The sequence below is a fragment of the Telmatherina bonti genome, assembly GCF_933228915.1.
Source record: "Telmatherina bonti genome assembly, chromosome: 23".
Taxonomy (NCBI): domain Eukaryota; kingdom Metazoa; phylum Chordata; class Actinopteri; order Atheriniformes; family Telmatherinidae; genus Telmatherina; species Telmatherina bonti.
The window spans coordinates 16,110,682-16,129,725 of NC_136632.1; the positions used below are offsets into that span (position 1 = coordinate 16,110,682).

The 19,044-nt window shown below is 40.5% G+C and overlaps 3 protein-coding genes across 3 annotated transcripts in view; 1 reads left to right on the forward strand and 2 right to left on the reverse strand.

Moving 5' to 3' along the window:
• Positions 1–9,178, reverse strand: part of celsr1a (cadherin EGF LAG seven-pass G-type receptor 1a) — a gene marked incomplete at its 5' end in the record, with an annotated part of 91,709 nt that extends 82,531 nt beyond the window's left edge. The window contains one exon of the mRNA XM_079263500.1: positions 5,644–9,178. Coding sequence (XP_079119626.1) covers positions 5,644–9,178 — 3,535 coding nt within the window. The remainder of the gene's footprint in view (positions 1–5,643) is intronic.
• Positions 9,179–10,415: 1,237 nt separating this feature from the next.
• On the reverse strand, positions 10,416–15,851 carry trmu (tRNA 5-methylaminomethyl-2-thiouridylate methyltransferase). The gene is made up of 11 exons (XM_079263317.1): positions 15,667–15,851; positions 15,321–15,486; positions 15,121–15,227; positions 14,523–14,645; positions 14,248–14,420; positions 14,122–14,175; positions 13,928–13,994; positions 13,685–13,785; positions 13,327–13,471; positions 13,165–13,247; positions 10,416–13,073 (listed from the first exon to the last, which is right to left on the reverse strand). Exons 1-11 carry the CDS (start codon positions 15,746–15,748, stop codon positions 12,924–12,926), a joined length of 1,251 nt encoding a protein of 416 aa, XP_079119443.1. The 5' UTR covers positions 15,749–15,851; the 3' UTR covers positions 10,416–12,923.
• A 67-nt stretch (positions 15,852–15,918) lies between these two features.
• LOC306773145 (L-threonine ammonia-lyase-like) lies at positions 15,919–18,310 on the forward strand. The gene is made up of 7 exons (XM_079262885.1): positions 15,919–15,983; positions 16,375–16,552; positions 16,642–16,823; positions 16,965–17,095; positions 17,194–17,342; positions 17,424–17,513; positions 17,611–18,310. The coding sequence occupies exons 2-7, from the start codon at positions 16,375–16,377 to the stop codon at positions 17,850–17,852; spliced, it is 972 nt and encodes a 323-aa protein (XP_079119011.1). The 5' UTR covers positions 15,919–15,983; the 3' UTR covers positions 17,853–18,310.
• Positions 18,311–19,044: the final 734 nt, after the last annotated feature.

Sequence of the window (19,044 nt, forward strand, 5' to 3'; positions counted from 1 at the left end):
TAAGGAAATTCTTAAACATAGCAGCCTGAATTACACTGATCCAGTTTTTTTTGCTATCTATGGAGACCCACTCTGTCATTTTGTAACAAAGCTCACATGATTTATTATCATTTCAGTTCAAACCAAATTGACTGAAAACATCCTGAGAGCTCACACTAGCACATGCTAAAGTAGCAGACTATTAAATGATTTGCTATTTCATTCCCCAAATACCTAAATTTCCCACTGTCAACTTATCTTAATAATCGGGGATATATGAAAGATTCATTCAATACAAACAGGATAAAAATATTTATGACAAAAAAATCAAAAGAACTCTAAAAAGAACACACATTTCCTTGTTGTGATATTTAACATCACACAAATCACGTATTAGCTTACTAGTGTCTTAAGTTAACTATATAGACGTGTTCATGGTGATGAGTATTCACTTTAACAGAAAAAAGCAAGACATTTAACTTTCCACAAGAATTGAAAGCAGCTTGATTCGGACTTGAGACTGAATTAAAAAAAATGGTGAAGCAAAAAATTGCTACTGTCTTGAGCCGAGAGTGTGATCATGTCAACGACAGGCTTCGAAGCTAAATTTGAGGCTAAATCAATTAGAGTATTTGATTAGTTGGATTTGCACCAAAACAATCAAGGGGGGGGGGGGGGGGGGGGGGGTAATAAAATTGCCAGAAAAACATTAATATTGGTTAATAGAAATCGTTTTAAAAATTTCTCATCACAGACTAAAATTTAATGGTTGTTTCAGGCTTCTAATTCAGGGTCAAATAATAGCTGGAAAACAAAATAACCAGAGATCAAACAAAGGACAGAGGGGAAAAAGAGAAATTAATGGCATATCAGATTATCTTTTTTATTTAAGATTCAATAAACAGCAAAAAAATTCATTCAGAAAGATCACATCATACCATTTACCAAACAGTGTTTGTATGACATAAATGTGAGTCTTTAAAGACAAATACACTTGTTTCTTATTCCCAGCTAACAAGCCGAGGTACTGAGTGGAATCTCTTTAAGCTGCCTGTCTGTGAGCACATCAGTAAATTGTGTTTTCTCTTGGCTTGAATTTAAAATAAGCTTAAAGCTAAAGTTCCTGTGCCACAGTAGAAATCTAATTATGCATATTAAAGGACTGGGACTGAAAGGAAGAGAAAGTGCGTCTTAGAGGGGGTAGGCAGGAGAACAGAAATGTGAAAAAGCTGAACTATGCAACTCCTCCAATGGGATTAAGAGCCAAACCCAGTGCAGGAAAGCTAAGGAAAAGCCCCATGGGGAGACAAATGGGGAAGCACAAGGAAGAGGCAGGAAGGAGGACAGGGGCGGGGATGCAAGTGCATGTAGCGTCATGCCACCTCGCTTGCTGAGAATTGAGGAAAAAAAAAGATCAGAGCTCAGGTGGAAAAAGTTGACATAACATCAATCATTCCTAATCATTTAAGTAGCAATCAGCAATCCTGCATTTCATTGCAACTCCTTCAATAGCCTGTTTGTACACGTTTAACATTAGCTGATATAAATCCTGCTTATCAGATGGACAAAAAGTGATGCTTTTTTTTTTTTTAAAGGAAGCAACAACTTTCCACTCACAACTGAAAAAAAGAGCCACCAAAAAAAAACACTCAAAATTAGCACAAATGATCACAAAAACCTCTTTCAACTTTATACAATTATATTCTCTAAACTCATTCTTGTCACCTGCAACTTTTTTTTGCATCTAATAAGTTATGAATTACTGCGCGTTAACACTGACCACGTCAACAAAAACTGATTTATATTCCTGTCAAGGTCAAGAGGCCATTTGTGCATAATTAAATTCAAGCCTGTAAAAAGCCACTTTAACAAATCCCTTATGTACATTGATGCTCATAGAGATGCCTGAATTCAATTAAATCTTGGTTTTAGTTAGCAGGTGAACATTTACATTAAGTCTGCTATTTCAGCTCCTAAATCATGCAAATGAAAGGAAAATAGTTCTGCTTCCACAGACAGATGTTCGAGTAATGTTGCCAGTGGTCTGAAGCAGAAGGTCATATTTTCCTGAAGGTTTGCCATTGTTTAACACTGTCCACTCATTGTATCGTAACATTTTCAGATAAAATGTGTGTTTTTGTTTAAGCCACCTAATCATCCTATGAAACATTCAAGAGCAAGAAAAGGATGCAACTGAAAGCATAAAGCAGACAATAAAGACTAGTGTTATTCATAAAGACAGGCAAACTGTTCCACTTTCTTTACTTGCATGTATGAAAAATGACAAAAATAAGAGTTTAACATACACAAATTAATAGGGAATTGCATTACGACAACTCCAAAAGAGCTTTTAGCCAAAATACTTTTATTTTTGCCTGGTCTACATTGTTTGCTTAAAAACGAGGAAACTGGACACATGGGGGATAAAAGAAGTGACAATGAAAGCAAGAAAAAAGGAAAGTAAAAAATCCAGCAAATGACTGATGTTGATCTAGCTGCTGTTTGCAGAAGCTTCATGAGAAATGGACTCAATGGACTGTCAAGAAGCCATTTTTTAAGGAAGATAAACGGGGAGAAAATGCTGAGGTATGCCAACTGACACAAGAGATGGAGTGAAAATCAGTGGCAACAGGTCTGATGGAGTGATAAACCGGCTCCACAGCTCAGACCTCAACTTTGTTGACATAATGCGAAATCATCTCGACAGATCATTTATTACAGCCTGGTGGTAACACCTAATAAAGAGCTTTGGAAAGTTATCCAAGAAGCCTGAAGAACTATTCCTGAAACCTAAGAAATTACAAGGAAGTTTAACAGAGAGGATTTAGGTTTGTAGAAGAAAAAAAACTAATAAAATAAATAAATAAAAAAACAAAAGTGGAAAAAAAAGTTTGTAGAAGAAGAAAGGAGGCCACACTGAATACTGACTTTCAAGTTAGTTTTAACTGTTTTTGCGTTATGCTACATTTCAATTTATGTTTGTAAATTACAATAAGTTGCTCTTTCCAGCTTTGATAGGAATAGATGAAGAAATCAAGATCACGTGAGGCATGTTTTGGAAAAAGACACTGAATATTACTAAAATAAAAAGCTATAAAATAAAAATTATCATAAAAATAATAGGAAGAAAGGAAGGAACAGTTACACACTAGAAGATACTCATCTTTAGGAAAATAAAGGGAAAAGCCCAAAGTTTTTAGGTGAAATTTGTCAAGTGAAGATAGGAGTTCCTACAATGAGAACACATAGCCCTCAGCTATTGAACCAAAGAGCTACCAACATGCACGCATACACACGCATACACACACACACACGTATATATATATGTAGAGAGAGAGGGAAAGGGAAGACAGATGGAGCAGTGTTGTGGCTAGCAAAGTGTGTTTAACAAGTGTATCTCTGTAGGGTTATCAGGGCACTCTTGTGTTTCAGGCGAAGGCTTGAGAAACATTCTCAGGCCTTCCGTTCACAGGAATAAAAACACGTGAATCATTTTGTTGCACATATCTAAAGACAAGTCTGTATATATCTATATATCTATATATATATATATATATATATATATATATATATATATATATATATATATATATATATATATAAAAAGAAAAAAAAATTGACAGATGGCATTGTGTGTCCTCTATCAACAGGACAAATCAATGCTTGTTTTAACACAATAAATCACTAGATGTTTGTTCTGCTGATCAGGAATACGATTATTGGGATGGACTGAGGATGCTCATGCTGAGAGAAAATCTGTTGAGCTGATCAGGATAGTATGAGCTAATCCCTTTAAAAGGAAACCTATCAGAAATGAGAACTGGTGGGAAAGCAATCAAAACACAGCAGGCATAAATCAGGGAGATTTAGTTGAAACAGGTCCTTATAAATTGGATTTAAAGCACCCAAAAACAGTGGCTCTACTCCACACATGTACATTTCAGAAGCGGGCTGACTCAGTGCCTGTTTTGTGCCTCAGAATGAAATTAATCTCAGATTATCTCTACAGCAGACACGGAGAGAGGAAAGGTCAAAACAATAACCACACGAAAAGACAAAATACTTGACCAGAGTAGCTGGAGGGGCCTGAAATCAAGAGAGTTTGGGACACAACTGGTGTCTTGTCTCTTGGTACTTGTTAAGGAGCTGACTGCCTACCAATCTTCTTCAGTTCTTCCTCCCCCTGGAGCCCAGGGTCAAGAGGTCAGGACATCAGGTAATGGTTATCTAACACTTGACATAAGAGTGAACCCGAAAAAAGGAGGAGCTGACTCTGTTCTTAGTGTGATTGCACATCTGTTAAATTGTGCATGAACACATGCTTCCAGATTAGGTATTTCTGTGAAAGAGGCTACAACTAATGAAAATGTCCAGCTCCAGCTGGGACCACCACGAGGTCACTGTTGTCAAGGATACGCCAAAACTTGTCGGTCGTTATTGACAAGCATGAATTCTGAGGCAGTGAGTAAGGGAGGGTGGGGGTGGGGCCTAGCTTGGTGAGTGGTTGCCTCCTCAGATGCTCTGCGGTTCAATTACAAAAGCCATAAAACACTTAGAAAAGGACAATCTGCCTTTCTATGCAAGAAAAAGACAAATTCGTTCAGGAGAGTTGCTATCATGGTGCAGGTTATCTGCAGCCTTAACAAAATTACACGCATGATCAGACTATTAGACTGGAAATGCTGGTTTCCATACTCCATTCCTGCAACAACAGCAGCTCAACTTGTCCTCCATCAATCCTGAACTCGGTCACAAAGATAAGATGAACAGATCTAACTGAGCTGTGCCGCTCGCCCATTCAAATGCTTCATGCACTTTGTGAGATTACCCACAGAGAAACCATGTGAGAAAAGGAGAAAGAAAGACAAGAGCAGCAATTCAGCAACTTGCTGTCAATTGTTGACCAGGTATTTCGTCCATCAGGGCATCAGCTTTATCTTTGCTTCATAATGAAGAGCTTTTCCTGCTAAGTGAGAGAGCGTGCTGCAGTTGTGCCGCCAGTTAAAGGGAGACCATTCAAGTATTTGCAACTGACTAATCTTTAACTTTAAAGAACAAAGTCTTGCTCTGTCTTGAAAAAAACAAAGCTCAAAATAAATTCTTTCTACATGAGTGTGCAGAGCCACAGATACACCTCTCCAAACCTATCTCCTACTTGATATGTACACTAAGCAAGTCTTTTGCTCAATCTTTGGAATAATTTCATCAACTTCCCAGCACAAAGGGTTACAGACAGTGGACAGGAAAGAATCAGCATGTACACGGCTGCTATACTTGTATCTGTGCATTTCTTCTTTTCGACAGAAACCCACTTAAGTGCTCTAACAAAGAAGTTCAGTTATGAGGTTACCCTGTTAGTAGCACCTTTTTATTACCCAAACCAACCACTTGCACACAATACATTTATCACCTGAAAGCAGTACAACCGGATCCTGCACAGCGCCCGCAGCAAACACTTAACTGATCACACAGCCAAAGCTGCAGCTGAAACCTGCATCTGTGTCTGTTCAACAGAAACTTCTAACTGCAATGTGATGATGAATCAGTCACGGGGCTGGTCACATTTCAATCTTTGTCACCATGTTTGAAATTAAACACACGTAAACTCTGCTTGTCATGCTACTTTAATCAGAAAGGAGTTTGAGAAGATGAATAATTACTCACCAGAAACAGAAATGATCATGGGAGCTTCCAGAGGCCTGTTATTGCCCAGAACTTTGTTCAACCTCAGATCCCCAGTTTCTTCATTCAGCAGCAACAGGTTAAGCTCATTCCCGCTTTTAAACTTGTACTGTAGTTTATCCAACACGTCTGGGTCATGAGCCGGGACTTTTCCTATTATTCCTGATGGGAAACTGTTGGACTTGTTTGTGACATAGTTATTAAAAATAATCTCAAAGTTCTGCAGAACTGGCTCATTGTCATTCATGTCAATTAGGCGAATGTGCACCACGGCTCTGCTTACTAGTGGCGCTGACGTGGCCTGTACCACGATCACATACTCTGTCCTGGTCTCATAATCCAGGTCTATTAGTGATGTGAGGTCCCCGTTGAAAATGTCCAGCTGGAAAACTTCTGGAACATTCCCCTCTACAATCTGGTACATGATCTCAGCATTGGTGAGCTCGTCCGGATCTGTGGCAGTGATATGGGCCACAACAGACCCCACTGCGCTGTTTTCCTTCACGTAAATAAAAAGCTCATCCTTCTCAAACACGGGAGCGTTGTCGTTTATGTCTTGGACCTGAATGTGAACGGAGACGGCTGCTTTCAGAGGAGGAACCCCGTTGTCCACGGCAAAGGCCTTCAGATTGTAAACAGGGACATTCTCGCGGTCCAGCCTACGAGCAGTTCTGATGATACCAGAGTACGGCTCGATCATAAAATCCCCGTCTCCATCATCACCACCCACAAACGTATAGCTCACTCTGCCGTTGGAGCCAGAATCTCTGTCTGAAGCAGATATTTGGAGCACACTGGTGTAGACGAGCGCATCTTCAAAAACGTTCCCGTGGTATATATCTCTGAGGAAATGAGGAGCGTTATCGTTAGCATCCAGGATTACAATCACAACAGAGGTGGTATCAGATTTTTGAGGGATGCCGTTGTCTCTAGCAGTAATGGCTAAAGTGTAGGAGGCGTGATCTTCATAGTCGATCTCCATTTGCGTTGTGATGGCGCCTGTATCCGGATCTATTTTAAACTGTGAAACATTGTCCTCCATGACATACGTAATGCGAGCATTCTCCCCTGTATCCTCGTCAGTCGCACTGATCACCACCACCGTGGAGCCCACTGGTTTATCTTCACTGAGCGTCACCTGGTAGTTGCCACTTTGGAAGACGGGCCGGTGCGTGTTGGCGTCCGTCACATTGATGAAGACCTGGGCAGTGTCGTAGCGCGTTCCGTCACTGGCGGTGACAGTCAGGACAAACTGGCGTTCCTGCTTGTAGTCCAACGGAAGCGCCAAGGTGATGAGGCCACCACCGCTTTGGCTAGTGATGGCAAAGCGGTTCCTGGTGTTGCCGCTGGAGATCTGATACGTCACCACACTGTTGACATCTCTATCCACAGCCGTCACCGTCAACACGCTGGTCCCCACCACAGTGTCTTCACTGATCTTCAGCAAGTATGTCTTCTCTGTAAATGTGGGCACATTGTCGTTCACATCCAGCACTGTGATGCTGACGCTTGCTGAAGAGGACATGACAGGTATCCCGTTATCTCTCGCCTCCACGCCAAAGGTGTAGAACTCAGTCGTCTCCCTGTCCAGTTCTTCACATACAGTAATCCAGCCTGTGCTGTTGTTGATGGTGAATGGAAAACCAGGCCTGGTGTCGGTGAGGCGGTATTCCAAACGAGAGTTTTCTCCCGAATCACCATCTATTGCTTGTATGTGGATCACAGAATAACCGATGGCCACGTTTTCCAGCACAGTAGCCTGGAAAGGTGTGCTGACAAACATAGGGGCATTATCGTTGACATCCACCACTTGCACCACCACCATCCCTGTGCCATTTATCATTGGAGGCCTGCCACCATCCTGAGCTTTGATCCGCAGATTGTACTCCCGAATCATCTCATAGTCCAGGGAATTGATGACTTCAATCACGCCACTGAGGGAGTGGATGTGAAACTGTCCTCTAACATTCCCACTGATGATGCTGTAGTGAACTTTGGCATTGTTTCCTTCATCTTTGTCTGTTGCTTCCACCTGGATGACTTTAGTGTTGACTCCCACATTCTCTGGGACCTGCACAACATACCTTTTCTGACTGAACTGTGGATAATTGTCATTTTCATCTTCCACAGTGATGTGAACAGTGGCAGTGGCGCTCCGGGGACCTGGATCTTTGCCCTGATCGTTGGCCTCCACAATCAGTTTGTACTGGGTCCGGGTTTCCCTGTCAGGGCGCTCTCTGATCCTCACAAGTCCGTTCCGGGGGTCGATTTCAAAAACAGAGTTGACTCCATCCTCATTCACAATTTTATAAATCATGTTGGCATTGGAGGGGGCATCACCATCTGTGGCACGGATTGTTATCACTTCAAAGCCTACTTCCACATTCTCCCTGAAGCTGACACGGTAATCGTTTTGCTCAAACACCGGGGTGTGGTCATTAGTGTCACTGACGGTGACAGTGAGGTAAGAAGTAGCAAATCTTCTAGGGGAGCCATTGTCAGTTACAGTAACTTGGAAAACATGGGTGTCTTTGACCTCTCTGTCAAGCGGCTGGATGGTTGTTATGCTCCCCATCTGTGGGTCAATTTCAAAGAAGTCATCAGACCTCTTGTCAAACAGAGCTTTCATGCTGTATTCCAGCCTCCCTGCTTCTCCATCATCCGGGTCAGTTGCTTTCAGAGTGATAACCCTTGTGCCTGCAGGTTCATTCTCCGGCACAGACACCTGATAGTTGGGGAGCTGGAACAGTGGAGCTGTATTTGCCTGTCGCTTCCCCCTGTGCATGAATCGGCCAGGCTTTTTGGGAGTAGTTTGTGAATGGGGTCCATGTTGTTCAGACACTTTTAAAAGTGTCAAATTCAGCTGCACGTATAGTTGGCTGCCTTTAGAGCTCCGCAGGACGCAGCGCAAAGTCATCTCTGGCTTCCCCCTTTGCTTCAGACACAAGTCATTGACCAGGAACAAATCCCCATGTCTGAACAGTGCAACAAAGTCTTTTCCAACACACTCAGTGTCCAAATAGGCAAAGCTCCGTGCGAAGGTTGGCAAAAGTTCTGTTACATTCAATAAGAATAAACCTGCAGATAAGCAGGAAGTTGCCTCCAGTTTTAAAATGTGTTTAATATGAACGTCTGGCTTACCTGACGTTTTCTTTCTTTTGTATTTAATAAAACAGTCCTGTCCGTGAACAAACACGTTAAAATGTGTGAGAATAACGTCTCCGGGCGTTGAGGAACCTGTCCTGAAATAAACAGGCGCTGGGTTCCTCGGCGTGCGCGCACAGTTAACTTTGCGGGACAGGCGGATCACCCCGTCGTGCCTCTCAACTTGGAAAAAGTCCTGAATAAACGTGGGAGATAAAGTCCTGTCAATTTTATAAGTCCATCCGTGGCCGAGTGACAGGTTTGCCAGAACACTCCCGGGCTGTAACGTCTCTGAAAGGTGCATCTCCAAACATCCCGCAAGCGGTACAGAGAGCAGGACACAAACCCAAACCCAACACATCGGTGGCTCCATGCTTCTATACCTGCAAGATATCCCTCAGCTTCACGGAAAGTCCTCCGATAAGGAATTAACTCTCCCTCTCCCAAAAGCGCGTTTTACTTTTATCCCTCATGATAACGTGGGGAAAGACGCTCAGTATCCACAGTGTCAACGTATCCAAGGCGCGCAGGGGCTGCCTCAACCCACACTGAGTTTAAAATGAGTACAAAATGGCTCCGTGGCTCTCCTCCTCCTCCTTGGGAGGCTTATTTCCATAAACCTGCTGTTTCCCCTCTGGGACGCCTTCACGAGGGTGGAGGGACGGGGGAGCGGTTATTTTCCTTCTTCTTATGGAGATTTAGGAAATGCAACAGAGAGTGGCCAATGTGCGCAACTGTGTTGTCATTACAATAGAGCCAGAGTTTTGTGCAAATTTCGTGCATTGAAAAACTTTTTGGTAGTTTGTTATGAACACATAAAAAGTACTTCTTCAGCAAATGTATCATTTCCAAACAGTCCGAGTGATTAAATCTTCAATGAATAAATTAAAAAAAACTTTAATTTGACATCATTAGGATATAATAACTAAACAAAATAATCACATATGTGACAATTTACTCTGCTTATACTTAATCATGAAACTTCTAAACTGTTATTGCTTAATTATAATTTAAAAAAAAAGGCATTTCTTTAAGAATAATCAGTTTTAAAAAAAATCAAACAAATTACAAGTGTTTTTTCTTTATTATTAACACAATAAAACATTCCATGGCACATCTAATGAAAGCTCCCCTTTAAATGCTGCTTTATAAGCTTTTATTTGCACTATAGCCTATACCATAACCCAATTCCAATTTTATTCACTTTCAGTGTCTGGGGCAGTTTTGTGTTCAGTGTTCTTTAATCACATTAGTCTTTTGGGGGTTTTTTTTTTTCAGAAAGTTTGAAGCTGTGAAAATACTTCACAAACTTTCTAATACTATTTTTAAAAAGAAGAAAAAAAACCCTGTGTTGAAGGAAAATATGCTTAATTTAGACTTATGTAAGTGGGTTATAGCGTGAATCTCATTATAAGTCATAAGGTGTGCAATAAGTTTGCTGTATGGTAACAGGGTCACGTTTCAGGTGAAGCTTGTGTAACAGCGCCCTCTTGTGGTTTGATCACTTTAAAACAGCAAATGCACAGGAGTTCTTTACAGTGTATTTTTTTAATCTCATAACAACAACAAAATAAAATCACACAGGATGGAAAACAGATGAACACATGGAAATGAAAAACAAGCCAATACACCACTCACTGGATTTATTGATTAGGAAGTAGGGATATTACGATAGGCACTTGTTCTGATATTCAAACTCTTTTTCATTGTTACCCCATTTCACATTTCTGTAAATTCCTGATTAACATTGCAGCAAACACTGGAAGTACATCAGTATATTAAAAAAAAGATATCTCTTTAAATGTGTTGTTTGGTACGGAAGCGTAGAGCTGTCATCCTCATTAAAAAAGAAATCACGTCTACGCTTCTGTACCTATCCAGCCAGCACACAATTTCTTCATCTAAAGTCGAAAATGACCAAGTTCAGGTTTTCAGATACGTTTCACGTTTTTACAATAAACTATCACGTTATAATGTGATAAGGCCCAAACTTTTTTAAAAAATTTTATGATGATGACAGCTCTATGCTTCCGTAGTTTGGCAACACATTCAAAATTTTACATAGAAGACCAAATATTAAAATATTTGTCTTTTAATAGCCACGCTGGGCCACTTGGAAAATGCTATAGTTCAAAGAAATTAGATGATTAGTACATATTCCTTATTCTGTTCCCACAGATTCATGTTTAATTGTGACTCATAAGCATATTTCTTTCCGTATCCACGTGTGCTTCGAAATAATGACGTCCATCTTATGAGTCTAATGAGTGTTGAATTGGCAACAAATGCTTGTAAAGTGGACTTAACTGGAATCCAGAAGCCTTTTCTACACTTTTATTTTATTTCTCTCAAACTTCTTTACATTTTGGCTGTACTCTCTTCTATAAATGTTTCAAGTCAGAATTGACGTACACAGTTAGACATGCCTGTTTAAAAATACTGTTTATGGTTAGACACAAAATCTGCATGATTACAGTTTGAATTTTGAAACTAAGGTGTTGTTACCTTTTTTTATTCCAGAAAAGCTTTGCTTACAACAGCAAGTTGTTATCCTACAAAAGTTTGGATATTTGGATGGATGCATTTTCAAGGAGCCCTGAAGTTTGCAGCTGGTGAGAAAAAGACAAAAAGGTAGCTGGGTAAAATTGTGGGTGCTTGAGCAGCTTTAGAAACAAAGGAAGAAATATTATTATTATTCATTGTTTTTTCAACACCGCTTATTCCAAATCAGGATTGCGGAGAAGCTGGAGCCCATCCCAGCAACTAGCAGCCGACAGGCAGGTTACAACCTGGACAGGTTGCTGGTCCCTCCCAGGGCCAACAAAGAGAAACCCAACCACTCATGCCCACTTTTAGGGTGAATTTAGAGAAGTGGTCTGCAACTCTGGTCCTTCTTATCCACCATTCTACAGGTATTAGCATTTCCCTGGTACAAAACACTTTATTAAAATGAAAAGGTTCTCCAACAATGTGTTGTCATCTTCTGCACCTGCCTGTTTTAGCCATTGATTTGGGTCAGGTGTGTCACAGCAGGGAAACACTAAAACCTGCAGGATAGAGACCCTGGAGACCCCTGATTTAGAGTGATTAATCAACATGATTAATCAACTCTTTGGACTGTGGGAGAAATCCAGAGAACCCACACATAAATGGGGAGAACTCCTCACAGAAAGGCCATTGTTCAAACCCTTCCTCAGCCAATGCTTGAAACAGCAACATTTTTTCTGGCAGGCGATGGTGCTAACCACATAATACCCTGCAGTCGGTAAATAAATATGTTTAATCTCATAGAGCCAAATAGGAAGATCAAAGTACCTCTGGGCCATAGATGAGCCCATCCTGTTACCTGCATGTACCCATGCTCCTCCCCTGACAAGTAACAGGTTTCCAATTGCTGCAATGGCACACAGCTCTGACAGAGGCAGCAGACTAAACAGTATTCCTAAAATAAGAGGCGCAAAGACTACAGGCCGTGTCAACACTGTAGATGTAGGCTATATTAAAAAGACCAAAGCAACACTTTTTTATTTGCAAAAAATTCCATAATTATTTCTTTAATGTCTTTACAAAGTAATCATGGCTTTGTGTTTGTGTGTGTGTGTTTTGTCTCCATTAATCCTGGTGACTTGCTTTGCAAAGTTTAACATTAAACTGCATTTTATGGTTGTAACTTTATGATGATATAATAGTGTTTCCATTCAGTTTTCATCAAACATCAAAGCGACGGAAGTCTCTGTCCACATATGAAACAATGACATGACAAATTCCTAAGTAACACTTTTTTGGATGCATATTAACTGAGCAGCAGCTAATGACCTTAAGAAGGCTGGTGTGGATCTGTCCTTTAATGTTAGCTTGTTAAACCAGTGTTCTTGAAAAACATAAGGACTCTATTAAACCATAGAGTCTCTTTGCTTGAACACTTTGGCTTTGATGGTGTGTTTGAGCACCGAGCTGCTAACTTATTTTAAAAGGTCAGCCTGTTTGTTCTTGAAACACTCAAGACAAAGCATTTATAAACAATATCCACCCTAGTAACAGAATTTTTCTGGTCTGGATTTTCTACCCTATGTACCTAACAGTGGTCATTTCCATCTCAAATGGACTCTTAGCTCATGTCAGCATGCAGGTTCAGGGTTCGGCTCCTCTTTATGCTGCACGCCTGCCGCAAACCCCTCTCTTCCCTTCTGGAGTGTGTATTCACAAGGACCCAGCTGGATGATCTTCCCACTGCCTAAACACTCATCACCTTTGTAAAGCACTGCAAACTGGAGCAGAGATTAAAGGGAAAAAAACAGTTTTCCGGCATTACAACAGATTGTACATTTGACTCCATAAGGCAGGTGTGTTAGCTGTTACCTGTCCTGGTGTCAAAGCTCTTACAGGCTGAGAGAGCGAAATCCACACAGAACCGTCCATGTTCAGAGTTACTGTGCAGGGAACTGCAAAGCACAATGCAGATGTCCGACTTTGATGTGAGTTTCACTTGTTTTAAAATTGCCTGGTCAACACAGAACTTACTGAGCGGCATTTGATGGATGAAGCGGAAATGACACTCCAACATCTGGGTCCTGGCTAGCTCTGGAGGTGGGTCAACCGTAACCCAATGAAAGCGGTCAGTTTTCAGAGTGTCACGGAAAAGAGACGGGTGATTGGTAGTTGGAGCCTGAGGCAGAAGGATTTCATGGTTTTAATGTTAATTAAGTGAATATGCCACAATGTTTTAATTGATGTTACCTGACATTTTCTGCAGAGATCAATAAGACAATTAAACTGCTCATTCAACAGAGTTATAATATATTTTCTATTTTACAGTTAAATTCCAGGCAAGTAGTCAAGGAAGACGTCTTACTCTTATGTAAAAGAGAGATTTTCTTACCACAAATACATCTCCAGTTACAATGTCTTTGTCCACAACAAACCAGGCATCTTTCTGTCCGCCTATCCTCGCCCTCTGGCCCAATGTTAGTGTGAACCAACCTGGATGGACAGAGGACACAATAGGACAAATGACGGGAGGAAACACTGTGTCTTGTGTCTTTGGTTTTAGGCACAACTAAGCAACAGAACATAAAGATGGAGAGGATGCTAAAGCTGAAAGAAAAACTAATTGTGAGCATACCTTTATGTCTTCCTTTAACAGTCCCATCCTCAATGGAAACAAAGTTTCCTGGTTTAGGTTCAAGATACTAAAAAAGAAAAAAGAGTTGAGGTTTCCCATTATCACAAACAGACTAATCTCAAACAGATGGGCAGATTCAGTTCTAAAGTTAAGGAGAAAGAAAGAAAGAAAACAGAGAAAATTTTCTGTCTCACCTCTAAAATGAAGTTTTCAAAGTTTCTCTCTCCAACAAAGCAGATGCCCATGCTCTGGAAGAACAGTAATGGCTTAGTCACAAACTCTACAAATTACAGATGTATTCATGAGTGTTTTCTGCACACCTCTTTTTTCTTCAGTACATGCTGAAACCCTGCCTTGGCAGCAATCTTTTTCACAAACTCTTTGGTGAGTCCAGCGAGTGGGAACAGAGTTTGTCTCAAGGCATCTTGTGAGATCTGACTAAGGAAGAATGTCTGGTCTTTGATGAGATCAGCTCCTTTGTACAACCTCACAGCTGAGGAGGTAGAAGAGAGGCAATCAGGAGCACAGAAAAAAAAAAAAGACATGAGGTGGATGCAAGCCATTTAAAAATGGGATGTGAGACTCAAACGCTTACGATTTCTGATCTCAAAACGATCTCGAAACAACGTGGTCGGAGGCGTCTTGTATGACTGCTGGAAGACTTCTTCGTCTTCTTGTGACGTCCTGGCATAATGGCCTGTCGCCATGGCATCAGCACCTATGACAAGAAAAGCAAACACCCATAAGTTCTTTAGCTTAAGATTCAATTGTGCTAAGTAATTATGCTCAAATGAAATTTTAAAATCTCACGATTTTAACATAACAGATAAGAAATTTGACTTTATCTTCAGATTTTGTGATATTGAGTTTTTTTTTGTTTAGGTTTTTTGTTTTGTTTTTTTTTTTTTTTCTTATTGGAGTGACTGGAATAGGCTGATAAACGTTGAAAATACAGTGAGTCTTGTTATCTTTTTTAGCAGTTTGGCTCCGCCTGAAAGAATTTCTCTCTAATTCTTCAAACTTAACGGTGTGCCGACTGCTGTCCAAAGCAGGTAAAACCCTCACTAACAAGTTAAAGTAAATTTTTCTTATCTATAAAAAAAGAAAAAGCAGCCAAAAGTCTGCATATGCCTACCAACTTTGTTATATGTTGCATAAGCAAATGCTAATTTGACATAAACATGACTACATACCTAGTGTGTTGATGGCATACTTATAGAAATGGTTGAATTTGATGTACTTGTTGCATAGTATATCAGGATTTGGTGTCCTGCCCTTCTCATACTCCTTCAACAGATTACTGCAATTGGATGAAAATAAATGTGACTTTTCAATGATAGCAGTAGTAATACTAATACACACAAAGATGACTGAATAATAATAGACACTATACCTAAAAACATCATGCCAGTACTCTTTGACATATGACACTTGATGAAAGGGGATATCCAGGATCTGACACACTCTATATGCGTCCTCGCAGTCCTTTTCTGTAGAGCAGACCCCCATCTCATCCAGAGAGTCCCAATTCTTCATGAAAACCCCTGTCACACTGTAGCCTGTAGAGGACAAAAATAACATGCGACCTCAATATTTACATTTATGAACAACAGCTGAAGATGTGCTGGGCTGTACAGCTCATAATAACACGAAGATATGTTTTTAGCTGTTAATGAACAGCGCAGTTAAACATGAATTAAAAACAAGCCACCTCAGGTGTTTCTGGTAGGTTTTCTCACCTCTTCTCTTCAATAACAAAGCCGCCACGGAGCTGTCAACTCCGCCGGACATGGCGCACACAACGTGTCTTATCAACCCCATCCTGTTTCCACCTTGAGTCTATTCTGTCAATATATTAACTTTCTTGCGTAACTAAGAAATTTTATCCAATTACTCTGTGCGAAACCTTTCAGAAGCTGCCATGTTTGTTGTCCGAGAGTGAAAAGCGTCCGTCTTCAAACGCGATTTAACGCGGAACCTTTGAACAGACGGGAGCCGCTAATATTGTAACACTGTTCAGAAATCGCGGAGCTCTCACTTGCAGAATTAAAATAAGGTTAGTTTGAAATATGCTGAAGACAGTGTGCATGTTTTTGGTTAAATTATTCACTTTCCTTTCAAATTAGCTTTTTATTTCAATGTTCAAGCAGATTTTCCAAAAGTATCTTCGATTTGTCGACTGCGCTCATTTCTACAGCAGAACACAGATCTAAAAGTATTCACGTGGATGTTCTTTAGGAGAGATTCAAGAACCAAGAGAATCAGGAGTTGTTGTCTTTCTTTTTTTTTTTTCAATTCTTGCAAATTTCTCTTATAACAGGAATGTAAAATAAATATCAAATTGACAAGATAAAACATATCTGTCCATCCATTTTCTGTCGCTTTAATAATGTGCAATAAAATCAGAATGCAAACAACCTGTTCTTGCTTGTTTATTGCTGACTCAGATGGATGAGGCATCTGCAGACTTCATCACCCTGGACATGTTAAGAGAAGCTCGAAAGACAGTGAGGAACAGTCCTCTGGGTGTCATCAACACCCCCATGATTCCTTGGTCCCAGACCACTTTGCCTCTGAGTGTCAGCTGTAACATCCAAATCAAACTAGAAAACCTGCAGCGAACAGGTTGGTGGAAACCATCTTGACTTGTTCTTGGCTGTTTCTGTTCAAACATTGTCTTGCACTGAGCGATTTGATTTGTTTGCAATTGACAGGGTCTTTCAAGATCAGGGGAGTGGCCAATCAGTTTGCCAGGAGACCAAAGGGGGGACACTTTGTCACTTTGTCTGCAGGAAACTATGGAAAATCTTTTGCGTATGCCTCAAAACACTTTGGGTCAAAGGGAAAAGTGGTTATGCCAGAAACTGCCCCCGAGTCCAGGTCCATCCTCATACAGGTCAGAAACCATAGTGCTATCTGACTGGAAAAAAAGATAAGTCACAGATATAAAGAAAGTGTGTGTCTTTGGTTTAATCTGAATTTGTCTACATAAAAGAAAGTGATGATGTGTTTCTATTTGTTTAATTCTTGTCCTCAGAGCTTTGGGGTTGAGGTCGAACGAGTTCCAACATCCTGTCTGATAAACGTAGTGAACCGTTGTGTACAGGATGACAACATGACACTACTGCACTCCTATGACGACCTGGATCTAATAGCTGGACATGCCAGGTACACTTTGTGGTTCCTGGTGACAGTTTTCTAAATGTATACAGAGGCTGCAAAGCAAACTGACTTCATTTAATGCCTCATCAATGGTGCATATGCAGTCTGGGTATGGAGGTGCTGGAGGTGGTGCCGGAGCCTGATGTCGTGGTGGTGTGCTGTGGTGGAGGCGGGCTGCTGGCTGGGGTAGCTGCTGCTATCAAACTGTCAGGCTGCGATAAAACCAGAATCTATGGTGTGGAGCCAGAAGGAGGTAAAAACAGATATGTCTAAGTGTCATCTCTAAAACCAGCAGCTTGAATTAATTACAAGCTTTTTGTGTGTTTAAACTCAGCCTGCACAATGTACAAAAGCTTTACTGAGAAGAAGCCAGTTAGGATGGACACCAAGAGTATTGCCTCTGGTCTTGCACCTCCTTCTGCAGGTTTGTCTCTGCCAGATCCTCCTACTTATTTCAGGTTTTCATATGTTCCCCAGTGTGACCAGTTTGCACTTAGTAACTCCTTACCTTCCAATCTCAGGCAGGCTTCCATATGAGCTGTGTCAGCGATATGTGGCAGGGATCATCCTGGTGAGTGACGAGGAAATAAAGGCGGCGGTGTCCACCCTCTATAGAGCTGGACTTGTGGTAGAGCCATCAGGTTCTGCTGCCTTTGCTGCCATCGTTAATGACAAGATACCTGACATGGAGGGGAAGAACGTTGTGTGCATCCTCAGCGGAGGAAACATTGGAAAAGACGAACTTGCACACTTTCCAGACTAAAAACTATGGTTTTTATGATAAAAAAAACAACTACGTAATCACCTGATTAAAGAGGGTGCCTTGATGATCAGTTATGCATTAAAATTACAATATACTCATCTGCATTAACTATAACCATACATAAGTCACCAATGCTATGGATACTAATGTCTCACCAATATCATCACAGATGTAGAAAACAACCATGGTGGTTTTTCTTAACTTTGTCACATGGCAGCGATCTCATACTGAGGTCCTTGATGGTCACTGGTGTTTTTTGATGTTTCCTTGCTGCAACTCGGAGAAAAAGCTGTTGGATCCATTTCATTTAATGTGCAGGACAGTTTCCAAGGTACAAGTCTGTATTGGTCATTGGTATTGGTCAGTCCTGCCTCTGGTATAAGGTTCTTTTAAATATCAACGTCATATATGAATCAACTCATTGTAAAATCTTTTATATGCTAAAGACTTAAAGCTGATCAGTGAAGATGAAAAATCATGTCTACCTTGTAGTATCTGTTGAATAAAGGCACATATGAATAAATAAAATGACAGATTCAAGTTTTTTTTTTCCCAGTTGTGATTACCACCACTTTTTCTGGAGTTGAGGTTTGCATGACAGACTTATTGTACAGGAGTACCTAAATGTGACTAAACATTAGCCAATGTGGGAGATGGATCGTCTGAGTATGAAAATTAACTAAAACCATCAATTAATTACTTTATGCAGGGATTGTAAACATCCAGTATAGAGAAATGAAATGCTTACATTTTATATTTTCACAATTAAAAGTTAAACTTGTGACAAAAAAAATTTCATGTATATCACACTATAGTATTAATTATTCCTTTGTTCTCATGCTGGCAATGTCTGGCGGAAGATTTATGCTTTAATGTCAGTGCTGTTGACAAATAAAATCACTTATTTAAATTACTTATTCTCAAGAGATTTAGCTGATTTGCGGCCACCAGGACTTTGGATCCAGATTCAACACCAGACCCTGTTAACATTAGTGTTCCCTGCTGTCAGAAAGGCTCAGTCCAGCTTCAAAACGAAAGCTATCAACATCCTACACCATCCTATACCTACATCCTACACGTATCTGACTTTAAAAGCCTTTTTGAACCTATTTCATTGCATAACCATGACAGAGAAGATCCAGTAATTCAGAATAAAGACAGGCTCTCGCAAAACTTGATAAATTCAAATAGA

Coding starts and splice junctions, on each gene's coding strand:
- trmu (XM_079263317.1), bottom strand. CDS start 15,748: ATGGGGTTGATAAGACACGTTGTGTGCGCCATGTCCGGCGGAGTTGAC. Junction 14,646..15,120: donor GTATGCCATCAACACACTAG/GTATGTAGTCAT, acceptor TTCTTGTCATAG/GTGCTGATGCCATGGCGACA. Junction 13,248..13,326: donor CATCCATCAAATGCCGCTCA/GTAAGTTCTGTG, acceptor TGTGCTTTGCAG/TTCCCTGCACAGTAACTCTG.
- LOC306773145 (XM_079262885.1), top strand. CDS start 16,375: ATGGATGAGGCATCTGCAGACTTCATCACCCTGGACATGTTAAGAGAA. Junction 16,553..16,641: donor AGAAAACCTGCAGCGAACAG/GTTGGTGGAAAC, acceptor TGCAATTGACAG/GGTCTTTCAAGATCAGGGGA. Junction 16,824..16,964: donor CCAGGTCCATCCTCATACAG/GTCAGAAACCAT, acceptor TCTTGTCCTCAG/AGCTTTGGGGTTGAGGTCGA.